The 26,061-nt window shown below is 42.8% G+C and overlaps 2 protein-coding genes across 2 annotated transcripts; both read right to left on the bottom strand.

The window, feature by feature from the left end:
* Positions 1–236: 236 nt before the first annotated feature.
* nbl1 (NBL1, DAN family BMP antagonist) lies at positions 237–13,080 on the bottom strand. Its single transcript, XM_023992190.2, has 4 exons — positions 12,592–13,080; positions 10,572–10,752; positions 1,937–2,048; positions 237–1,057 (listed from the first exon to the last, which is right to left on the bottom strand). The coding sequence occupies exons 2-4, from the start codon at positions 10,742–10,744 to the stop codon at positions 812–814; spliced, it is 531 nt and encodes a 176-aa protein (XP_023847958.1). The 5' UTR covers positions 10,745–10,752; positions 12,592–13,080; the 3' UTR covers positions 237–811.
* Positions 13,081–20,174: 7,094 nt separating this feature from the next.
* LOC111967274 (MICOS complex subunit MIC10) lies at positions 20,175–25,323 on the bottom strand. Its single transcript, XM_023992177.2, has 4 exons — positions 25,214–25,323; positions 20,771–20,818; positions 20,543–20,652; positions 20,175–20,416 (listed from the first exon to the last, which is right to left on the bottom strand). The coding sequence occupies exons 1-4, from the start codon at positions 25,272–25,274 to the stop codon at positions 20,408–20,410; spliced, it is 228 nt and encodes a 75-aa protein (XP_023847945.1). The 5' UTR covers positions 25,275–25,323; the 3' UTR covers positions 20,175–20,407.
* Positions 25,324–26,061: the final 738 nt, after the last annotated feature.

Below are 26,061 nucleotides of genomic sequence, written 5' to 3'. Positions count from 1 at the left end.
ATGCTGCATTTGTCTCTTTTCTTCTGATCACAGGACTATTGCATTTACAGCACATGCATGCTGCTTCATCTCTAGCAAGATGCCCTCTGCAGTACCTTCTTTGCACCAACAGAGAGCAGCATAAACATGTATATGAACATAGGCAGCTGACTAGTCCAAGATCACATTCCCACCACATTATGACAATAATAGACAAAAAGGCATTAAGTAAATCATAACAGATAGAACTGCATTGATAAGATTGAACAAAAATAGCTTTATTCTCATAGGAGAAGCAATCATTGGAACATATAGCATTAGGTCAGATACTAATGCAAATTGGTGATAAACACAAATTAAGGCAAGAAACTTTGTAGCTCTATGCTTTTTTTTAATACATTTTTTTTTAAGACAGATTTACAGATATAAGACTACAGCTTCAAAAGTCTATAGTTGCGTCAGAGTGCATGCCTGGGTGCATATGTGCGTGTGTGTAGGATTGTTATATTTGTTGTCCTCCTAAGTGAGAAGTCAGATGACAAAAACAGTTTAGATAAGCTTGTGTCTTTGTATGTGTTCACTTATACTGTGGTTGACTTGTGAAGAGTACAGCATGAGGGAGCTTGGTTGCATGTGCTTTTATAAGCAGTTATCATGTGAAGTGAAGTTTTACTTTCAAAGTGCTTTTAAGCTGTTGAATGAAGAAACAGAGGTTGGATAGAAGAGAAGGGAAATGCATCAAGTGCTGTGTGTAGAAGAAACAACTTGTGGAGAGGTTTGGGAGAAGAATCAGGAATGGCGAGAGAGGAAGTGTCAGTGGTGATCGAGCGACCTACCCTCCATCAGATGTGTGTGTGTGTGGCTCTGTGTGTGTGTGAGCGTGCTGAGAGTGTGTGCCGCTGTGGTGGCTCTCTGGTAGGATAGGGGGGTCTTGGGCACTCTCTGATGGGTAGAGCTGCATCAGTGCCCCCTCCTGGGCTCCCTCCTTACTGCAGGACTGGCAGCTGCAGTGGAGGATCCTCTCCACCAGCTTATCCACACGAGGAGCATCATCACTGCCCGGGCAGTCCAAAGTCACCTATTCACACAACGCACAATGCATTACACACATGCCACATGCGCCCCTCGCCCCGCCCCCTCAGCACAAACACACGCACACATGCATACACACACACAAAGACAAAGCACTGCCAGGACTTTCGCCTAGAGTCTTCCACACGTCAGTCTCTGGCAGAGAGATTTAAGACAAAGCCTCTGCATCCATCTTCAAACAATGTAGCCCGCTCTGAGTAATGTTGTGATTTCAGTAAATCAGTCAAGCTTGACACAGCTGCCAGACCAACAATAGGAGGCTGGATCTGAAATAATTTGACAATGCACCGTCATGGTTGGAAACGGCAGAATATTCAATCTTGAGAAAACAATTAGCACACTTTTATGCTCAGAGCACTGTTTTTAGTAAAGCTATAAAAATCCACAAAAATGTTATCCGGTATCAAAGGCATGCCTTTGTGGATCCAAAATAGTCATAATCATAGTCATAATTAATTTATCAGCCGCTGGACTGATAAGGCACATTTCCTTTTTCAATATTGTATACAGTACATCAATCAAGTTCTTTCTCGAGGCATGAAGTCCCAGGCCCACTCCTATCCTACCTTCTGTCTGCTCTTTAAACTACATACACCTCAACACAGGGCCTTTGTTGTTCCAGGACTCTGGAATCCCTGGCTACTAAACAGGCAGACCCATTAAAGACAGAGGACAAGAAAAACCTCGAATGAATTAAATGCAGGACCAATTGTGGTTGTGGTCGTGTGTTTCTGTAGGCTACTGGGGTTGTGTGGTTAGGTGTACTAGGGGTTTGTGGAAGTGTCTATATTCAAAGAGTAGTGTTACATTAGCTGGTGTGTGTGTGTGTGTGCACGTGCATATAGGTGTTTGCGTGTGTACTTACCACCTCCCACTGAGTCTGTGCAGGCATGCAGGAGTCACAGTGCACCAGGGACTCAGTGGACTGGGGGAAGGTGTTGGGGACGCTGTAGCTGAAGCACTGCCCCAGACATGCCCTGGAATGATAGGGGAGAGAGGGAGGAAAGAGAAAGAGGGAAGATGTCACCATTCAGCTTTGATATCTGTATATTTCATGGCTGATTATATTCTGGAGGTGACCATTACACACAGGGCCAGATTAGCGCAGGGGCTTGGGCCCAGGACCATGGGAGGCCCAAGAGGCAGCAAAAAAAATAACATGTAAAAATAATTAAATAAAGGAAATATATACGGTATATATTATACAAGTCATCTCTATATATATTTTTTTACTGCAACCGCCAACCACAGGAGGATTCAGGAGCCCGCTTTCAATGAGTGTAGACAGCCTGCTGCTGCTCTGCTAATCATTAGATTGGGGAGGAGAGGGGGTAGGGGGGACACATGACTAACTGGGGGGCTCTTGATTGGGTAACTGCATAATAGATAAATGTGACTGGTCAATTGTGAGTCAGTGGCTCACACATAATTGTTTTTATAATATTTGCTTTATCCAACCACAGGAGCCCGCTATGAATGTTCAAGTGAGAGCATAATTTAGCCACAGAGGATCAATAGTTTCTCAAAAATAACTGTGGATTACATTTTATCATAAGCGCATACAGGTAACTGCCAAAATAAAGGAAACACCAACACAACGGTGTTTGGCCACTACGAGCTGCCAGAACAGCTTCAATGCGCCTTGGCATATATTCTACAAGTGGACCTAAACCATGCCAGGAAAATGCACCCCACACCATGACATATTATTTGTATCCCTCATTTACTCAAGTGTTTCCTTTATTTTGTCAGTTAGCAGTTGACTACAGTCAGGAAGGCTACAATTTGGCCACCAAATATACAACTTGTTGCATTGTGGCCATAGACATATAATCCATAGAAGGGTTTTGGAACCTCTTACCCTTGCAATTTGACTATTAAACTTGTGTGTACACAGGCAATGGCAGCCAGTCCTGACTTGAATGGGAAATGCCATCTATGGATTATATTTCTATGGTTGGTTGCCTATTGTACATTTCTAAATACAATCACGTGAAAAAACATAACGTTTGGAAAGCCGACTCCTGAAAAATGAAGACTAATCTGTCTGTAGAATCAATATAATAATTTTTTCTCAACAGCTCCCAATTTTTAGGAAACAGCAGTAGTAGCCTATGGCTTTATCTTCATCATTAGTGAGTCCGTGTGCCACAGGGAATTTTATTTAGTAGCCTATGATATATATATATATATATATATATATATATATACAGTACCAGTCAAAAGTTACTCATTCAAGGGTTTTTCTTTCTTTTTAGTATTTTCTACATTGTAGAATAATAGTGAAGACATCAAAACTATGAAATAACACCTGTGGAATCATGTAGTCATCAAAAAAGTGTTAAACAAATCCAAAATATATTCTTCAAATTAGCCTCCCTTTGCCTTGATGACAGCTTTGCACACTCTTGGCATTCTCTCAACCAGCTTCACCTGGAATGCTTTTCCAACAGTCTTGAAGGAGTTCCCACATATACTGAGCACTTGTTGGCTGCTTTCCCTTCACTCTGCGGTCCAACTCATCCCAAACCATCTCAATTGGGTTGAGGTTGGGTGATTGTGGAGACCAGGTCATCTGATGATGGACTCCATCACTCTCCTTCTTGGTCAAATAGCCCTTACACAGCCTGGAGGTGTGTTGGGTCATTGTCCTGTTGAAAAACAAATGATAGTGGTAGCCATGCTGGTTAAGTGTGCCTTGAATTCTAAATAAATCACTGACAGTGTCACCAGCAAAACACCCCCACACCATCACAATTCCCAGTCCATGCTTCACGGTGGGAACCATTCACCTACTCTACGGTGGGAAACGTTCACCTACTCTACGTCTCACAAAGACACGGTTAGAACCAAAAATCTAAAATCTGGACTCATCATTGCTCATGTTTCTTGGCCCAAGCAAGTCTCTTCTTATTATTGATGTCCTTTAGTAGTGGTTTCTTTGCAGCAAATCAACCATGAAGGCCTGCTTCACGCATTCTCCTCTGAACAGTTGATGTTGAAATGTGTCTGTTACTTGAACTCTGTGAAGCATTTATTTGGGCTGCAATCTGAGGTGTAGTTAATTGCCGATTTCTGACTCTGGTAACTCTCATGATCTCATCCTCTCCACCACTGGTAACTCTGTGCCTTCCTTTCCTGTGGCGGTCCTCATGAGAGCCAGTTTCATCATAGCACTTGATGTTTTTTGCGACTGCACTTGAAGAAACTTTCAAAGTTCTTGAAATGTTCCGTATTGACTGATCTTCATCTTTTGAAGTAATAATGGACTGTCGTTTCTCTTTGCATATTTGAGCTGTTCTTACCATAATATGGACTTGGTCTTTTACCAAATAGGGCTGTCTTCTGTGTACCACCCCTACCTTGTCACAACACAACTGACTGGCTCAAACACATTAAGAAGGAAAGAAATTCCACAAATGAACTTTTAACAAGGCACACCTGTTAATTGAAATGCATTCCAGGTGACTACCTCATGAAGCTGGTTGAGAGAATGCCAAGAGTGTGCAAGACTGTCATCAAGGCAAAGGGTGGCTACTTTGAAGAATCTCAAATATAAAATATATTTTGATTTGTTTAAAACTTCAAGACTGTTGGAAAAGCATTCCAGGGGAAGCTGGTTGAGAGAATGCCATGAGTGTGCAAAGCTGTCATCAAGGCAAAGGGTGGCTACTTTGAAGAAATTAAAAACTTTTTTGGTTACTACATGATTCCATATGTGTTTTGATGTCTTCACTATTATTCTACAATGTAGAAAATAGTACAAATAAAGAAAAACCCTGGAATGAGTAGGTGTATCCAAATTTTGAACTGGTACTGTATATACAAAAGTATGTGGACTCCCCTTCAAACTAGTGGATTCGGCTATTTCAGCCACTCCTGTTGCTGACAGGTGTTTAAAATCGAGCACACAGCCATGCAATCTCCACAGACAAACATTGGCAGTAGAATGGCCTTACTGAAGAGCTCAGTGACTTTCAATGTGGTATCATCATAGGATGCCAGCTTTCCAACAAGTCAGTTCGTCAAATTTCTGCCCTGCTAGAGGTGCCCCGGGCAACTTTAAAGGCTGTATTGTGAAGTGGAAATGTCTAGGAGCAACAGCGGCTCAGCCACGAAGTGTTTGGCCACACAAGCTCAAAGAATGGGACCACCCAGTGTTGAAGCGCGTACGCATCGGTTGTCCTCTGTTGCAACACTCACTACATCAGCACAATAACTGTTCGTCAGGAGCTTCATGAAATGGGTTTCCATGGCCGAGCAGCCGCACACAAGCATAAGATCACCATGCACAATGCCAAGCGTCAGCCGGAGTGGACTCTGGAGCAGTGGAAATTGATTCTCTGGAGTGATGAATCACGCTTCACCATCTGGCAGTCCGACAGTAGAATCTGGATTCGGCAGCTGCTACAGCATACAATGACATTCTCGACAATTCTGTGCTTCCAACTTAGTGGCAATAGTTTGGGGAAGACCCTTTCCTGTTTCAGTATGACATTGCCCCCGATGCACAAAGCAAGGTCTATACAGAAATTATTTGTCGAGATCGGTGTGGAAGAACTTGACTGGCCTGCACAGAGCCCTGACCTCAACCACCTTTGGGATAAATTGGAACGCCGACTAAGAGCCAGGCCTAATCGGCCAACACCAGTGCCCGGCCTTACTAATGCTCTTGTGGCTGAATGAAAGCAAGTCCCCACAGCAATGTTATAACATCTAGTGGAAAGCCTTCCCAAAGAGTGGAGGCTGTTATGGAAGCCACTCCTCAGTAAAAGGCACATGACAGCACACTTGGAGTTTGCCAAAAGGCATCTAAAGACTCTCAGACCATGAGAAACAAAATTCTCTGTTCTGATGAAACCAAGATTGAACTCTTTGGCCTGAATGCCAAGCGTCACATCTGGAGGAAACCTGGCACCATCCCTACGGTGAAGCATGGTGGTGGCAACATCATGCTGTGGGGATGTTTTTCAGCGGCAGAGACTGCGAGACTAGTCAGGATCGAGGGAAAGATGAACGAAGCAAAGTATAGAGAGATCCTTGATGAAAACCTGCTCCAGAGCGCTCAGGACCTCAGACTGGGTTGAAGGTTCACCTTCCAACAGGACAATGACCCTAAGCACAGGAGTGGCTTTTGGACAAGTCTCTGAATGTCATTGAGTGGCCCAGCCAGAGCCCAGACTTGAACCTGATCGACATCTCTGGAGAGTCCTGAAAATATCTGTGCAGCAACACTCCCCATCCAACCTGACAAAGCTTGAGAGATCTGCAGAAAATAATGAGAGAAACTCCCCAAATACAGGTGTGCCAAGCTTGTAGCATCATACCCAAGAAGACTCTATGCTGTAATCGCTGCCAAAAGTACTGAGTAAAGGGTCTGAACACTTAAGTAAATGTAATATTTCAGTAAATTTTTATTTGTATAAATTAGCAAAAATGTCTAAAACCTGTTTTTGCTTTGTCATTATGGGGTATTGTGTGTAGATTGATGAGGAAAATAAACAAAGTAATCAATTTTAGAAGAAAGCTGTAATGTTACAAAATGTGAAAAGAGTCAAGGGGACTGAATACTTTCCAAAGGCACTGTATATATGTTGCCTCCTCATACTGTACAATATGTTACGCTTAATTGGCCTGGGCTATTGTTTGTTTGAATTAAAGACCAGATTGATCTCAGTTTGTGAGAGTAGCCACTGATTTCGGTAATTTGTGTGGTATTACACGTAAATGATGTAGCACTGTAGAGACTATTACATTACAACGGAACGACTTGGTTAGTGTAGTGTTAGCTAGCTACATAGTTGTCTTTGCTGTCAAGATAATTGTGTAGTTTTGAGTAATTGTCGAGGTTACCTAGCCAGTTACCGAGGCTACCTAGCCAGCTACACTTTCTAACTAAGTCAACAACGCAGCCACTGCTAGCTAGCCTACTTCAGCAGCACTGTATCATTTTAGTCAATAAGATTTCTTGCAACGTAAGTTTAACTTTCTGAACATTCGAGACGTGTAGTCCACTTGTCATTCCAATCTCCTTTGCATTAGCGTAGCCTCTTCTGTAGCCTGTCAACTATGTGTCTGTCTATCCCTCTTCTCTCCTCTCTGCACAGACCARACAAACGCTTCACACCGCGTGGCCGCTGCCTGGTGGTCCCAGCGCGCACGACCCACGTGGAGTTCCAGGTCTCCGGCAGCCTCTGGAACTGCCGATCTGCGGCCATACAAGGGCAGGAGTTCATCTCAGCCTATGCTTCCCTCCAGTCCCTCGACTTCTTGCACTGACGGAAACATGGATTACCACAGATAACACTGCTACTCCTACTGCTCTCTCCTCGTCTGCCCACGTGTTCTCGCACACCCCGAGAGCTTCTGGTCAGCGGGTGGTGGCACTGGGATCCTCATCTCCCCCAAGTGGACATTCTCTTCTTCTCCCCTGACCCATCTGTCATCGCCTCCTTTGAATTCCATGCTGTCACAGTTACCAGCCCTTTCAAGCTTAACATCCTTATCATTTATCGCCCCCCAGGTTCCCTTGGAGAGTCTATCAATGAGCTTGACGCCTTGATAAGTCCTTTCCTGAGGATGGCTCACGTCTCACAGTTCTGGTGACTTTAACCTCCCCACGTCTACCTTTGACTCATTCCTCTCTGCCTCCTTTTTCCACTCCTCTCCTCTTTTGACTCACCCTCTCACTTTCCCCCCCTACTCACAAGCAGGCAATACGCTTGACCTCATCTTTACTAGATGCTGTTCTTCACTAATCTCATTGCAACTCCCCTCCAAGTCCTCGACCACTACCTTGTATCCTTTCCCTCTCGCTCTCATCTAACACTTCCACACTGCCCCTACTCGGATGGTATCGCGCCGTCCCACCTTCACTCTCTCTCCCCGCTACTCTCTCCTCTTCCATCCTATCATCTCTTCCCTCTGCTCAAACCTTCTCCAACCTATCTCCTGATTCTGCCTCCTCAACCCTCCTCTCCTCCCTTTCTGCATCCTTTGACTCTCTATGTCCTATCCTCCAGGCCGGCTCGGTCCTCCCCTCCTGCTCCGTGGCTCGACGACTCATTGCGAGCTCACAGAACAGGGCTCCGGGCAGCCGAGCGGAAATGGAGGAAAACTCGCCTCTGCGGACCTGGCATCCTTTCACTCCCTCCTCTCTACATTCTCCTCTTCTGTCTCTGCTGCTAAAGCCACTTTCTACCACTCTAAATTCCAAGCATCTGCCTCTAACCCTAGGAAGCTCTTTGCCACCTTCTCCTCCCTCCTGAACTCCTCCCCCCCCCCCCTCTCTCCCTCTCTGCGGATGACTTCGTCAACCATTTTGAAAAGAAGGTCGACGACATCCGATCCTCGTTTGTAAGTCAAACGACACCGCTGGTTCTGCTCACACTGCCCTACCCTGTGCTTTGACCTCTTTTCCCCTCTCTCTCCAGATGAAATCTCGCGTCTTGTGACGGCCGGCCGCCCAACAACCTGCCGCTTGACCCTATCCCCTCCTCTCTTCTCCAGACCATCTTCGGAGACCTTCTCCCCTACCTCACCTCGCTCATCAACTCATCCTTGACCGCTGGCTACGTCCTTCCGCCTTCAAGAGAGCGAGAGTTGCACCCCTTCTGAAAAACTACACTCGATCCCTCTGTGTCAACAACTACAGACCAGTATCCTTCTTTCTTTCTCTCCAAACCTCTTGAACGTGCCGTCCTTGGCCAGCTCTCCTGCTATTCTCTCAGAATGACCTCTTGATCCAAATCAGTCAGGTTTCAAGACTAGTCATTCAACTGAGACTGCTCTTCTCTGTGTCACGGAGGCGCTCCGCACTGCTAAAGCTAACTCTCTCTCCTCTGCTCTCATCCTTTCTAGACCTATCGGCTGCCTTTGATACTGTGAACCATCAGATCCTCCTCTCCACCCTCTCCGAGTTGGCATCTCCGGCGCGGCCCACGCTTGGATTGCGTCCTACCTGACAGGTCGCTCCTACCAGGTGGCGTGGCAAGAATCTGTCTCCGCACCACGTGCTCTCACCACTGGTGTCCCCCAGGGCTCTGTTCTAGGCCCTCTCCTATTCTCGCTATACACCAGTCACTTGGCTCTGTCATATCCTAACATGGCCTCTCCTATCATTGCTATGCAGACGACACACACTTATTCTTCTCCTTTCCCCCTTCTGATAACCAGGTGGCGAATCGCATCTCTGCATGTCTGGCAGACATATCAGTGTGGATGACGGATCACCACCTCAAGAACCTCGGCAAGACGGAGCTGCTCTTCCTCCGGGGAAGGACTGCCCGTTCCATGATCTTGCCATCACGCTTGACACTCCATTGTGTCCTCCTCCCAGAGCGCTAAGAACCTTGGCGTGATCCTGGACAACACCCTGTCGTTCTCACCAACATCAAGGGGTGACCCGTTCCTGTAGGTTCATGCTCTACAACATTCGCAGAGTACGACCCTGCCTCACACATGAAGGCGCAGGTCCTAATCCAGGCACTTGTCATCTCCCGTCTGGATTACTGCAACTCGCTGTTGGCTGGGCTCCCTGCCTGTGCGATTAAACCCTACAACTCATCAGAACGCCGCAGCCCGTCTGGTGTTCAAACTTCCCAAGTTCTCTCACGTCACCCCGTCCTCCGCTCTCTCCACTGGCTTCCAGTTGAAGCTCGCACTCGCTACAAGACATGGTGCTGCTACGGAGCTTGTGAGGGGAACGGCACCTCCGTACCTTCAGGCTCTGATCAGGCCCTACACCCAAACAAGGGCACTGCGTTCATCCACCTCTGGCCTGCTCGCCTCCCTACCTCTGAGGAAGTACAGCTCCCGCTCAGCCCAGTCAAAACTGTTCGCTGCTCTGGCACCCCAATGGTGGAAAAACTCCCCCACGACGCCAGGTCAGCGGAATCAATCACCACCTCCGGAGACACCTGAAACCCCACCTCTTTAAGGAATACCTAGGATAGGATAAAGTAATCCTTCTAACCCCCCCCCCCCCCCCCCCCTTAGAGTTAGATGCACTATTGTAAAGTGTTGTTCCACTGGACACATAAGGTGAATGCACCACTTGTAAGTCGCTCTGGATAAGAGCGTCTGCTAAATGACTTAAATGTAAATGTAATGTAGAATAGCATGAAATGCTTTTTTTAAAGGCAAAAAAAACGGGCCCTGGTAACAAATGTTCCCCGTGTGTGGAAATCCTAAAACAGTTATGATGCCTGTGTGCACATTCAAATTAGGGTGATTTTGGGGTAATTTGGCCATTCAAAGTCAAACTTCATTCCTGCTTTCAGTTATTAAAAGGAGTCATCACCCTTGAAAACAAATGCCTGTGCATGTGTGCTGTGTTGTATGGACTTGAGTTTGTGGCAGTGTGTGTGTGTGTGTGTGTGTGTGGTGTTGTGTGTGTGTTGTGTGTGTGTGTGGTGTGTGTGTGTGTGTGTGTGGTGTGTGTGTGTGGTGTGTGTGTTGTGTGTGTGTGTGTGTGTGTGTGTGTGGTGCCTCACACTGACCTGTTTGGATAGAGCGAGGCTGGCCAGCCGGTGTGCCCGACTATCTGTGTGATGTTCTTGGCCTCGCACCAAGCGCTCTTGTCAGGGAACAGCGCCAGACGGTTGATGTGAGCGGGCGGTGCTGCTGAACAGAGCGCAAGCAGCGCGCAGCAAATCACAATTCTTTGCCACATGACTGCACCTTAAGGAGGATAAAAAAAATATATATATATATATATTGTTATAATAGGTCTAGCCTACTTTACCTGTTGTTAAGTCTTTAATGTATATTGTTTTACATAGCAGACTGTTTATGCACAAGAAACCAAATTGTAAAATGTGTGCCATTATATGGTGGATTACATAGCTTTAATATAGTCAGTTGTTGTTTTGCAGCATTCTGTATCCTCTTCTTCAGTAATCCATTTAAACACGGTAATGACCTGCACTGAGCTGTGCTCTCACATGGCCGAATTGGCTCTGGCTTTGCCAAGTGGAGAAAAACAATTTGCTTGGTTCAAAGTAGCCTAGCAGACAGAGAGGGAGAAGGGAAGAGACCGAGGGGGAGAGAGGGGAGATGTCTGCTTGGATGTTTGCTAAGAACATAGTTTAATTCCAGTTTTTCTAATCTGTTGTGTAATGCCATGACATGTTAAATATGACAATGGCCAGTGACAGTGCCTTGTGAAAGACTAACGTGTGGCCTTGTGTCAACTGTTGTCTAGCTCAGTGGTTCTCAAACCTCTCCTCAGGAACCCCCAGCCGTTCCAGAGCTAGCACACCTGATTCAACTTGACAATTAACACAATAAAGAAACCTATGCCATTTTGACCATATAACATGGCTAAATACGAAAAAAGAACCCTGTATTGTTCTTCAAAATGTTATTTCTAGCACCTTTTGAAATAGAGAACGGTGGGTTCTATACAGCACCAATAGGGGTTTTAACAAGGGTTGTAACGATAGTGAAACTGTTTTTGTGCTATATAGAACCTTAGGAACGGGTTCTTTAAAGCACCATAAAGGTTCAATTTAGATCCATATGAGCATGGTTCTTTAAATAACCTCCAAAAAAGGGTTCTAGTATAGCACCCAAAAGGGATCCGCTATCGTTACGAGTCAAATAACCCTTATTTGGCACTATATAGAACCATTTGTTTTTAGTGTGTACCACCTGACTCTAATAAACTATCAACCTCCACAAAATCTTTTCTCTGGTTTCTTTTAAAGCTGCGTAGGTCGGTTTCGTCATTTACAAACGTCTACAAAAAAACTCTCTTGTTTCTTATAAAGTTAATAGGTCACGTAATTTCGGCTACAACCCTTTCCACAAATACAGTTTTACTTCCATGGACTTTTTAGTATTGAAGACGCTTTGCTGTGCCTTCGGGCAAATAACATTCCTAAAGAATTCAATATCCCTGTGCAACGACCAACTGCCCTGCGGCTGTAAAATTGAGAGCGTGAGAGGCGATTGGTGAGGGAAGGCATTACAAGAAGAAGCGCACAAGAAACTGTGGAAAATGAAAATACGTGCTAATTCTACAGATGGGCTACTTCATGTATTCTAGCGCTTTTTTTTTGCACTAACATAATTATACACATTTTGCCTTTATAGGTCTAATTACTTGAATGAGTAAAACTTTTGACTCTGTTGGCCTAGTTTATAATCAGGTCATAAGATATGTATAATGCTGAACAACTATTCTAAGAACAAGGCTACAGTGTATAGCAAAATAACTGACAAACAGGCGAATTAAATAGGGTAAAACTAAAATATTTAATGATAATGTAAGACTATATGTTCAGCAAATAATCATCAGATAGCTCCACAGAACAGAACCCCAGGAAACAATTACGACGCGCTTCTCAAAAGGGAAAGGTCAGTTTTCCGGACAAATTACAGCTCTCAATAAACACTGTATCGGAGTTTGCAACGTGACATTTTGTGTTGTAACTCTTTGGCATCTCTCCGAGACAGAGAAAGGGATCAAAACTTTGCGTCTGGATAGGCTGTTAGTTTAAAAAAGCGTTCACTTACCGTTGGGAATCACCGAAATGCAGCAATATCCCGCTGAGACCCCTCACTAGATCTTCAACGCCCGTCTCTCCCAACCCTCCCTCGCCACCCGTCCCACAGGAGACAGGAGAGATGCGTGGAATATATGCGCTGTAGTTGCTACTTGGAAATTGAAAATATAACTGCTTTCAGAAAGGCAAGGTTCATAGAAAACAATTACATCATCCGCCAGAGAGAGACGGTCATATGGAGAGGGGTGAGGAGATAGTGTGCATTAGAAACGATCTGTCTCTCAGTCCATCAGCGCACTGGGTCCCTCCCCTCCCGTCCGTGCTCTATCCCTCCCGTCCGGAGTCCGTTTCCACCTCTTCTCCCCAAAAACGTTTCACCGGTAGGCTGTCATTTCGGTGAAGCTGTAAACTACTCCGTTCTCTCAAACTTTATCTCGCCTTTGCTTTGGTCGCTGGATTTGGGTATAGGCGCGGCTGCGCCTCCAGAAAGGAGTCCCGCTGTGTCTTTGGACGAGCTGGAACGTGAGGGGGAAAATGAGTTTGGCAGGTCTGAATTTTAACAGTTTAACAGCGAAGGGAGCCGCTCTCAATTTCAGGTCATAGGCCTACAACACCGCATAGGCATCATGACCTGTTCTGTGCAAAACGCAGGAATAGCCCCAGTTCATTTTTCTCGTGGCCGTGTCAGCTCTCTTTGCTTTCACTCACAAGAGGGTTTTTGGGAGCAAAATGTTTATAAGCTTATGTTGATTCATTTAGAAAATAATTGTGAGATATAGCTGCAAGCAGCAATGAACGGGGTTCACAGGATGACAGAAAGGACACAAGATCAGTTGGGTAACAAATCAAGCACTCTATCATGCAGGAACTATCTTCCTTTATGTGCATTCAGTGAAAGCATGACCATGTCTATCTCACTACCAAGGATGACGCATGTGAAGTTTAGTCTAGTGCTGCAGGTAGATTCGTTTCAGCTGGTAATCATTCTTAAAGTCATTACTTAATGTATTGAGTTTATACACTAATTCTGGGGTCAATTTGACTAATGGGTTATGTTAAGATTTGTGAGATATTTTCAGCGTTATTTTGAATGCAGCAACTGTTCATTCTCAAATTCATTAGAGACTAATTCAGTGGGGTCCGAAATTATTGACACCCTTGATAAAGATGAGCAATAATTACTTTATTAAATAATGAATTCAAATGCTGAGCTATATTTTACGTAAAAAATTATTTGGAAATAATATTTTATACTTATACAATTGCTCAGAGAAAGAGATTTTGTTCAACAAGTATTATTTTCTTCTCTCAAAAGGGTAGGGGTAAAAATTGACCCCCCCCTACAGATTCTTATAAATAAAGTAGTAAAATGTTTAGTATTTGATCCCATATTCCTAGCATGCCCTGGCAGTGGTGTAAAATACTTAAGTAAAAATACTTTCAAGTACTTCTTAAGTAGTTTTTTGCAGTATGTTTACTTTACTATTTCTATTTTTGACTACTTTTACTTCACTACACTCCTAAAGACAATAATGTACTTTTTACTCCATACATTTTCCTTGACACCCAAAAGTACTCATTACATTGTCAAATTCACACACTTATCAAGCGGACATCCCTACTGCCTCTGATCTGGCAAACTCACTAAACACAAAGACTTCCTTTGTACAGATGTCTGAGTGTTGGAGTGTGCCCCTGGCTAGCCGTAAATTAAAAAACAAGAAAATGGTGCTGTGTGGTTTGCTTGATATAAGGAATTTGAAATGATTTATACTTTAACTTTTGATACTTAAGTATATTTCAGCAATTACATTTACTTTTCATACTTAAGTATATTTAAAATCAAATACTTCTAGACTTTTAATCAAGTACTATTTTACTGGCTGACATTCACTTTTACACGAGTCATTTTCTATTAAGGTATCTTTTATCACGTTTTAGGTATGACCCAGATGCAGACAGTGTTGAAGAAACAAAAGTTTATTTCTAAACAGGGGCAGGCAAACGACAGGTTAAAGGCAGGCAGGGGTCAATAATCCAGAGATGGTGCAAAGGATCCAGAATGGCAGGCAGTCTCAGCGTCAGGGCAGGCAGGGGTCAATAATCCAGTTAGGTGGGGTAAGGTACAAAAACGGCAGGCAGGCTCAGGGTCAGAGCAGGCAGAACGGTCAAACCGGGATGGACTAGCAAACAGGAGCAAGAAACAGGCAGGAGCAGGGAAACAAACACTGGTAGGTTCTATGAACTGGCAACAAACAGAGAACACAGGTATAAATACACAGGGGATAATGGGGAAGATGGGCGACACCTGGAGGGGAGTGGTGCCAATCACAAAGACAGGTGTGAAACAGATCAGGGTGTGACATCTTTACTTTTACTCAAGTATAACAATTGGTTACTTTTTCCACCACTGCACAATGACTACATCAAGCTTGTGACTACAAACTTAGTTGCATTTGCAGTTAGTTTTGATTGTGTTTCAGATAATTTTGTGCCCAATAGAAATTAATGGTAAATAATGTAGTGCCATTTTGGAGTCACTATTATAAATAATAATAGCATATGTTTCTGAGCACTTCTACATTAATGTGGATGCTACCATGATTATGGATAATCCTGAAATAATTGTGAATAATGATGAGTGAGAAAGTTAGAGGGTTAAAGATCAAACCCCCAAAACATGCTAACTGTTCACCATTACCAATAACAGGGGAGGTTAGCATGTCTTGGTGGTATGATCTTTGACCCTTCTAACAGCTCCACCTACAGGCCAGTCGGTGCCATTTTTTTTACCAGGTTACTCATGGCCTCTAGTTTCTGTGTGCCAAATTTTTAAAAAGTAAACAATATATGCTTGAGTTATTTGACGATGTCAAAAATTTAAAAAAATCTAAGAATAGCTTCGCTGTGAACCCCTATATATTGGAAATGGTAACAAATGCATCACTTGTGTCAGTTCACACTTCCTTTTGATTTATTGTATTGCCTATCTGATTTACCATGTATGAATGTGTCATTCAATGTGTTTCTATAGGCTAGTAGCAGTAAGGCCAAATTCAATGTCTCATCAAATATTTGTATATATATACACACCTACAAGGGTCCTAAAATTCAAAATCAAACAGCTAAATGATCCATGGTATGACCATCTTAAAACAATATGACCATCTGTGTTAGATTAGTAGACCCCCCTCTTGCTCAGAGTGGAAGTGTAGATACAGTAGGCAGGCCATGCATGCTGTCCTTGAGAGCCAGACTGTTCAGGTTGGTTTTGTCCCAATCTTTGAATAAGCCACTGATTAATACCTTGACAACAATGAATGGACCTTCCAATAAATCTATTGAGGAAGTAAGTGCCAGAGACAAATTAAAACCAGCAGACGTTCCTTAGATCATGACTCATGAGCTGTGCACCACTCCAGTACAGTCAGTCACTGTCCCAGACTGCCAGTGGTTATTCCACATTAGGATTTGGCATAATGGAGGAATTTTGCCTCTCTATGAACAGAAATGTCTTCAACAGCCACTACAGTGATGGAACTCTATTTTCCTCAAATATAATCTGTGCATGCTGCCCTGGCGCTGCGCTCTCTCTCTCTCACTCCCTCATGTCAGTTCTGGCTGCAGAACAGACCACATCTGATGGAAAAATTGTTGTAATTATGATTTTGACATGCGTATGATATGCATGTTAGTGTTTTTTTTGTCGTGAATCTTGTTCTGGAGGCAGCTCTGCTGAGCAGTCACTAGCTGGCACAGCCATAAAGTCATAAAATTAGATTTTAAACCTAAATCCTAACCTTAACCACAATGCTAAACCTAATCCTAACCTTAAATGAAGACCAAACATATAATTTTTGTATTCATACATTTTTACAATATAGGTAATTTTGACTTTGCAGCTGCCCTATCTAAGGGGAAATAGTTAAGTTCTGCCTCCAGGATAAGACTACTGATAATAAACGCCAACCTGCATATGATATCTGAACCAGCTCTGTGTTTTCTGATTAGTGGCAAGGTTAATAGTGATTATGATTGTCGTTCTGGAGAATCTGTCAGACAGGCACAGACAGGTACACTCTTATGCCCCAGAAATCTATCCCCACTTCCCTCCCCCTCTGCAAGTGTGCAGCTTTGATTGTATCCATAAGCTCCCATGCACTCTTGCAGACAAATACTATATTAATAGACAGGGGAAGAGTGAAATAACGGAATCTGTTTTTGAGAGGATGCCAACACATACTCCTTACTTTGTGACTAATGCATTGCAGAATGCGTGCAGGAGTGTTTACATGTACTGTATGTGTGTGTAAGAGTGTGTCTCTGTCTATCTTTGCTCGTTTGAAATAACTTTTGTTTATATACTGAACAAAAAAATAAACGCAACATGCAACAATTTCAAAGATTTTACTGAGTTACAGCTCATGGAAGTATATCAGTCATTTGAAATACATTTATTAGGCCCTAATCTATGGATTTCACAACTAGGAAAGAGTGCAGCCATGGCTGGGCATGGGAGGGCATAGGCCCACCCACAGAGGAGACAGGCCCGGCCAATCAGAATGAGTTTTTCCCCACAAAGGCCCTTATTACAGACATGATAGAGAAATTGAATTCTCTGGCAACAGGTCTGGTTGACATTCCTGCAGTCAGCATGCCAATTACATGCTCCGTCAAAACTTGCAACATCTATGGCATTGTGTTGTGTGACTAAACAGCACATTTTAGAGTGGCCATTTATTGTCTACAGCACAAGGTGCACCTGTGTAATGAGCATGCTGTTTAATCAGGTTCTTGATACGTCACACCTGTCAGGTAGATGGATTATCTTGGCAAAGGAAAAATGCTCCCTAACAGGGATGTAAACAAATTTGTGCACAACATTTGAGAAATAAGCTTGTGTGTATGGAACATTTCTGGGATCTTTTATTTCAGCTAGTGAAACATGGGATCAACACTTTACATGTTGCATTCATATTTTTGTTCAACATACACACATACATACATACACAGTACCAGTCAAAAGTTTGGACACACCTACTCATTCAAGGGTTTTTCTTTATTTTTACTATCTTCTACATTGTAGAATATTAGTGAAGACATCAAAACTATGAAATAACACATATGGAATCATGTAGTAACCAAAAAAGTGTTAAAATATATTTTGATTTGTTTATGTTAGATTCTTCAAAGTAGCCACCCCTTGCCTTGATGACAGCTTTGCACACTCTTGGCATTTTCTCAACCAGCTTCATGAGGTAGTCAGCTGGAATGCATTTCAATTAACTGGTGTGCCTTGTTAATTTGTGGAATTTATTTTCTTCTTAATATATTTGAGCCAATCAGTTGTTTTGTGACAAGGTAGGGGTGGTATATAGAAGATAGCCCTATTTGGTAAAAGACCAAGTCCATATTTTGGTAAGAACAGCTCAAATAAGCAAAGAGAAATGACAGTCATTCTTTACTTTAAGACATGGTCAGTCAATCCGGAAAATGTCAAGAACTTTGAAAGTTTCAACCATCAAGCACTATGATGAACCTGGCTCTCATGACGACCGCCACAGGAAAGGAAGTTCCAGAGTTACTTCTGCTGCAGAGGATAAGTTCATTAGAGTTACCAGGCTCAGAAATTGCAGCCCAAATAAATGCTTCACAGAGTTCAAGTAACAGACACATCTCAACATCAACTGTTCAGAGACTGCATGAATCAGGCCTTCGTGGTCGAATTGCTGGAAAGAAACCACTACCAAAGGACACCAATAATAATAAGAGACTTGCTTGGGCCAAGCAACACGAGCAATAGACAGACCGGTGGAAATCTGTCCTTTGGTCTGATGAGTCCAAATTAGATTTTTGGTTCCAACCGCCAAGTCTTTGTGAGATGCAGTAGGATCTCCGCATGTGTGGTTCCCACCGTGAAGCAAGGAGGAGGTGGTGTGATGGTGCTTTGCTGGTGACACTGTCTGTGATGTATTTAGAATTCAAGGCACACTTAAGCAGCATGGCTACCACAGCATTCTGCAGCGATACGCCATCCCATCTGGTTTGCGCTTAGTGGGACTATCATTTGTTTTTCAACAGGACAATGACCTCCACAATCACCCGACCTCAACCCAATTGAGATGGTTTGGGATGAGTTGGACCGCAGAGTGAAGGAAAAGCAGCCAACAAGTGCTCAGCATATGTGGGAACTCCTTCAAGACTGTTGGAAAAGCATTCCAGGTGAAGCTGGTTGATAGAATGCCAAGAGTGTGCAAAGCTGTCATCAAGGCAAAGGGTGGCTACTTTGAAGAATCTAAAATCTACATTTGTTTAATACTTTTTTGGTTACTACATGATTCCATATGTGTTACTTCATAGTTTTGATGTATTCACTATTATTCTACAATGTAGAAAAAATAAAAACTCTTGAATGTTGATAGGTACTGTGTGTGTGATCTATATATATATATACATACATACATACATACATACATACATACATACATACATACATACATACATACATACATACATACATACATACATACATGCACACCACTGTTGAATAATGTACTGTATCTACTATGGAGAGAGATACATGTGAATATAATTTTGAAATGTATTCTATGTTGCAAATAAGTGTTTGAGATTGTATATGCGGGGCTGGTCATATCTGGATGTGTGCTGTAAGAAATGTGTATAGTTTAAGTGAGTGTGCATGTGAATTTCAGTACATATGCGTATGAACATGTGTTTAAATATGTGCCTTGAAGTGAAAGTGTGAATGTGTGTTCAGACGTGCACGGAGCGGAACTCACCTGTTAGTAATAAGGGCTGAGCTTCAGTCCAGAACTGGCATTCCAGAACATTCCACAAATTCTGCTGCACCAGGGGGCTGGACAAACACACTCCCAAAACATACTCCCAGACACAATCAGTACTGCCAATGAACACACAGACATAGAGGATTGTTCACAAAAGACACACAAGCTAACATGATCTCTTCTCCGTGCACCACCTACACAATCACTGCCAACACTTCCAACCGCTTCCAACATACACATACAAGCACACACACAGGTACTCTGCCATTGTCCTGCTCCCAAACACTCCCAGATGAAGAAAGTCTGCATGGTGTAGCTGTACCTGGAACAAAGTCTATTGCAATCCTTCTTACAAGCGCAACATGTAACATGTCCTACAGTTCCTCCGCTTAAACTATTCATCTTAGTGCTAGGTAGCAATATACAGTGTCGTATTGGTAGATGGTAGCAATACACAGCAGATATTGTTTCCCCCACACTTTGCATTTACCACCTGACCACATCTTCACCTGTAGTATACAGCCCTCTCACTAAACATTTATCTAACCTCTCTCTGTACATTTAGGAATATCTTTGTTCCACACCCTCTCCATCATCCAGATTTTATCCATGGCTTCATTTTCTTTAGCTCTCATTTTTCCCTGCTTTCCCTCTTTCCTTGAGGGCTGTAGCAGGACAGCAGGAGTTTAACTCTCCTACTCATTCACACACAAAATACTGTCATTCTTCCTTTCCCTCCCGCTCTCTAACACACACAGCTTGCCAAACTCATTTCAAAATAGACATGTTCTTTGTTAGCATTCAAACTTTATTCACACAGATACAAGACAGAAGTAAATCAGGAATTTTCTGTCAAATGATTCATTACTTGTATATACACAAAAATACACGACTGCCCTGTGAGACTCACACAGTAAATACATTGGGTGGCAGGGAGACAAGCAGCAAAATAAAATAAAAACAAGCAGCAAAATAATGAGGACGAGACAACTTTTACATCAGCCAACTCTCCTCAGTCTTCTACTGTTCCTGAAAGAGATTAAATAGAACAGTCATTTTATTATGTGCAATTATTGTTGAGGGAAAAAAAGATGGAATACTGTGTTTCAACCTTAATGGCATCGACCTTGGTCATGACGTGTGTGATTTGCTCACCTTTACCCTGTGACCATGGAGCTGGTAAGGTGACCTGAAGTCCTGCTGGCAGTTGGAGTAGCCCATGCCCAGCCCCACACCTGATCCAAATGCCACTGGCCAAGTGCGCCCTAGAGACGAGACAGACAATTCACTTATATGAAACAAACCATAACTCCCACAAAGATCAACACATGGACAGCGTTATTATTACAATTACTGTTCTCTGCTGTCTGAGGCAATACTCACGTTTGAAGAAGAGGACTGAGAACACAATCCCCACGCCAAGGCCGGTCGCTAGAGAGAGACAGCGAGAGAGAGGAAAGAAAGAAAAGAAAGGGGGTGAAAGGAGGTGCATAAACCTCTCCAGAGGAATAGAAACAAAAAAACAAGTCTGCAGCACACCCTATGATTAAGTATTGGGGTAATGCACACATACACACAGGTATGGAATTCCCTGTTGTGCTTGGAAGTTAGTCTGCTCTAATGAGGTGAGGTGAGGGGCAACATGGCTGCTGACCCCAGAGCTGGTAAACAGCACCTGTCAGCCAGACATTGTTCATTAGAGAGAGAAGCAGAGGGGGAAAATGAAGAAAAGCATGTGAAAGTAAACTTAAGACAAAATAATAAAAAATAAAGAGCAAACGAGAGCAAATAAAATGTCATTGAGTGAGAGAGATGTCAAGGGGTAGGAGGAGCTAGTGCTGTAAAGGAAAGACACGAAGGGGGAGGAGAGATGAGAGGCGGGTTGAGTGAGATAGAGAACTAGCAGTGTGATCTAGAGATCTGGGATGTTTAAGTTAGGGAGAGTGAGAGTCCAGTCAGGTCAAGCAGAGGGTCCAGGTGAGGTGATCTTCATGGCAGGGAGATGGACAGACAAGACACAAATAAGACACAATGATAGAGTGTAAGTGTGGACCCGAGGGGGCATTTGAAGAGATAGAATGTGTTTGTGTGCTTAGCTTCACCTCGCTGTGTGCAGCGCCCCACCCAGCTCCAAGGGCCAGCCAGCGCAGAAATACATAAAAACAACAGTTTGGGCCCCTCCACTTCTTAATTGGATTCAGAGAGCTATGCAGCATGACCGATACGCAGCTGCCAAAGCACTCAGACACTGCTCCCTCCGTCTCAATTACACAACTTACAAATGTCAAACAAGACCACAAAAACAAAGGGACAACATCTGAGACATCTTTATTGCTGCCACATCATGCTCCTCTACAACCTCTGCTGCCCCCCCCCCTCGCTTTCCAGTCTGAACTTAWTTTTTTTTAAATAAGTCCAATGCAGCCGTTTTTTTAACCCACAATATCAAATCAGTTCTGGGTAACAATTAAGTACATTACTGTGATTGTTGCTTGGACTGTCTGGGAGTGGTCTGAGTGGGGAGGGGGAAACTGAAAACGAGCGGTTATTGGCAGAGAGGTTTGGAACTTTCTTATTGGTCTATTAAATTACTTTACTGCCTGGTGATGACACCAGGCCGGCAAAAACTCTATCCGACCAAAACAGGGTTTGAAATTGTAGATGGTCTTTTCAAACAGCTCTTACACTAAAAAGGGAATTATTATCTTCACAATTTCACAGTATTAGTCCAACAGTGTGGAAATATATATATTCAAAAAACTTACAAAAAAATACTAAACTTTTGACAGCAATGGGCCTTTAAGATTTACAGACAACTTCTGTCTCTTTAGCCCCACTCTCTCTCTCATTTCCTTTCCATGTCTCCTCCTCCCTCTCCCTCTCCCTGTGATTGTTGCCGAAAAGCAGTGGAGCCGGCCAAATATGAGGCCAGATCTGCAACAGATTTACTATTATGAACCTCTATACAACCACAGCTTGACTCCCTCTGTTCCTCTGATATCTTTACCTTTCCTTCCTCCTCCCCCTTTCTCTCCTGACTGTGCATCCATCATTCTTCTTTTCTGTTGTTCCCCTCTTACTGTGCAGCAGCTTTCCTGTCTGTCCTGATAGGCTGGCTATTACAGGCTCCCTGCTGGGGGCAACGTGATTTCACAACCTTTGGCCTCTTAACACTACGTGTGGATTATTGTAAACCCAGCTGTTGTCAACCCACATACCTTTTCGGGGAATACAGTAAATCTAAAAACAAGGAAAATATTAAGTTTGGCAGTCCTCATGGCTAGTTGCTCCAAAGCTAGCAAACATTCCAAAACCAAATACCTCTGTAAGAAAGATGATAATTCAAATCACTCTTTAAGCAAAACTACTTACATAGACAATTTCCCCAAATATTTGTACGGGTGCAGGAATATCATTGGTTCCAGATCAGAATGTTGTGTGTCATGTTCTTAGACAATATTCCTTTATTATGGATATTGGACACCAACACCTAACCCTAACCCACACTGCATTGTTGACATTGTGTTATCACCTTTATGTTGTCTCAGAGATTAATTGGTAAACTCTGATTTATCACCCCAAGATATCCCTGCACAATGTCTATTTGCGCCCCTACTGGATGTAAACTACAAGTGAAATTAATGGCTGTGCTCAATGCAATGGCACTTATAAATGTAGATCCTTCAAACACCCCCAAACAGGGAAACAGATCCCAATCAAAGGTGTTATCACGTGCTCCACTAAGGCAGTTATTTATCTTATAACTTGTCCTTGCGGTAAAAATGACATGGGTAAAACAAAGGGTGAATTAAAAGTACGAATCTCGGAGCATATTAGCACCATTAGGTGCAAAAACTCGACTTACTCAGTTGCGGAACACTTTTTGGAAGCAAACCACTCGATTTCGTCCTTACTTTATATCGGCATCGAACATGTCACCCTCCCTAGGAGAGGAGGTGACCTCAACAATTTATTGTTAAACGAGAGGTTGCCTGGATCTTTAATTTAAAGACCCTTGCTCCCTTAGGTCTCAACGTAAAGCTCCGCCTTATCTCAGCTCACTGGTGACGATAACAACACCCACCCATAGCACGCGCTCCAGCAGGTATATCTCACTGGTCATCCCCAAAGCCAACACCTCCTTTGGCCGCCTTTCCTTCCAGTTCTCCGCTGCCAGTGACGGGAAAGAATTGCAAAAATCGCAGAAGCTGGAGACTTATATTTCCCTCACTAACTTTAAACATCAGCTATCTGAGCAGCTAACCGATTGCTGCAGCTGTACATAGTCCATCTGTAAATAGCCCACCCAATCTACCTACCTCATCCCCATATTGTTTTTATTTACTTTTCTGCTCTTTGCACACCAGTATCTCTACTTGCACATCATCATCTGCTCATTTATCACTCCAGTGTTTATCTGCTAAATTGTAATTACTTCGCTACTATGGCCTATTTATTGCCTACCTCCTCACGCCATTTGCACACACTGTATATAGACTTTCTTTTTTTCTATTGTGTTATTGACTGTACGCTTGTTTATTCCATGTGTAACTCTGTGTTGTTGTTTGTGTCGCACTGCTTTGCTTTATCTTGGCCAGGTCGCAGTTGTAAATGAGAACTTGTTCTCAACTAGCTTACCTGGTTAAATAAAGGTGAAATAAATAAATAAAATTAAATCTGAGAATTAACCAATGATATCAGGCCACACCCAGCCATGATTACAGACACCTGTGTGTGTCCTTTGACAGTGACACTATATAAAACTAGTCACCCTGCAGTGTTTGTCATTATACCCTGATGAAGACAGCTCGTCTGTTGAAACTTTGGTAATTAGGTTATTAAATTATTGCATCTGAGCTCCTAGAGAGTGTGCCACTCTCCTTTACATTTTTCAAGTGTTCTACACCGCTAGCCAGCACCTCGCCTAAATTGGTGTGCATTTCTTTTGCCTCTTGATCACCTTATCAAGCCCATTTAAAACTATTTATATGTGTAATGTATGCTTAACTTACTTTTAATGGAAATTGTTATAACACTTTACAGCAAAGTCAGCAAAGACGGTATAGCCCAGTTGCACTATACTGTCTTCCCTAATCTACTTAATCATAATGTTACTTTACTATTACAGTTGCTGGATCGTGTAGGGGATGAAACACTTCAAACATGTGTTGATAGAACATTTTAATCATGCATGTTTCAAGTTAATGTCACGTGCAGAAATTCTAACACTAACAAATGTCACTTATGCTTTATGTAGCTATATGTCATGTCACAATGTGTAATGCAGTCCTATGCTTTGAGCATGCATTTCATGTGCATCATTACGGGATAGTTTAATGGTTCAGTTAATCGTATTACCCTATTAAGACTAGAGGACTCAATGTCATATGCCAGTTTCAGTATTTCTTTGATTTTATATCAATGTAATGTAAGCAACATTTTACAGCATGTTATAGGACTAAGTTACTGTCACTGAAAAGTTAACTCAAAACCGTAACTGACGGTGAAGGGCACAATGTGTTTCCTGGACTGGTCGCAGAATAATACAAAAATATAGGACATGAGCGCGCAAATGTTTTGGTCCGTTTCTTCGACACAATTGCCTGAAATATAATTACAACAAAACAAAAAAAAGCCCTATGTTGATGGGGCTTTTGGTTTAAATTGTCAATGGACCTCATCGGGTAAGTTATGGCCCACATAAGTAGACAGGTGGCCTTACTAAGCTCATGCACCTGGTCCCCGGCTTACACTGCGCATTTTTAGGTTGTACTCTGTTTGGAATCAATTTCTTAATAAATGCATTCARGAAATATCAATATTTACCTATCTTCACAGCGCTATCAGCTAGGCATCGGTCCCACTTCTGTTCGTGTTCATTTGCCATTGTTTTCAGCTTCTGACTCACATCTTCAGAAATCGCGAGATTTAGGTCATGTGATCACCTACGTCAACATAATTTTGCAGATATGTATTTTACATGGATGCATGTGATGACAATATTTGCTCTATATGACTTTAATTTCTGCAACATTTCGACAACATTGCAATGCTAGAAACTGTAGTGAAGTAGGTTGTGACACTGAAATAAATATATGAAATGCAATGTATGACATTGTCACACATCCACAATGTAAATCACTGCTTTCACATACTGATTTGCATCAGCTTGGATGAAGCATTCAGAAATTAAATCATCCAAATGGCCATTATTACACCACAGTTTTTTTGTATTAGCTAAGTCTCAAACCATGATCATTAGGATATCCAGCGGTCAATGGTCATGTATCACTCCATTGCATGATAAGGTGTTGTGTATGCTTGCAATGAAATCAGTAAAGCAAACAAGCAGAATCTTTACCTGCAACCTTTGCTTAATCAGTGAACACAAAAATGTGGATCAGTGCTATAGGTGAACAAAAATCATCTATTTGCAGCAGATATCAGTCCCATATGTAGGCCTACTGCAAAAAAAATCCCCTTATCAATCATGGGCAGAAGAGGTGCCAGCGGGTTAGAGAGATGCACTATGCAGGCCTCTCCAACCCTGTTCCTGGAGAGCTATCCCCCTGTTGGTTTTTGCTCCAACCTCAGTTCTAACTAACCTGATTCAATTTATCAACCAACTAATTATTAGAATCAGGTGCGCTATAATGGTGTTGGCGTGAAAACCT

The sequence above is a fragment of the Salvelinus sp. IW2-2015 genome, linkage group LG1, assembly GCF_002910315.2.
Source record: "Salvelinus sp. IW2-2015 linkage group LG1, ASM291031v2, whole genome shotgun sequence".
Taxonomy (NCBI): Eukaryota; Metazoa; Chordata; class Actinopteri; order Salmoniformes; family Salmonidae; genus Salvelinus; species Salvelinus sp. IW2-2015.
The sequence above is the reverse complement of the archived record's forward strand: the minus strand, read 5'-3'. Positions and strand labels throughout refer to the sequence as shown.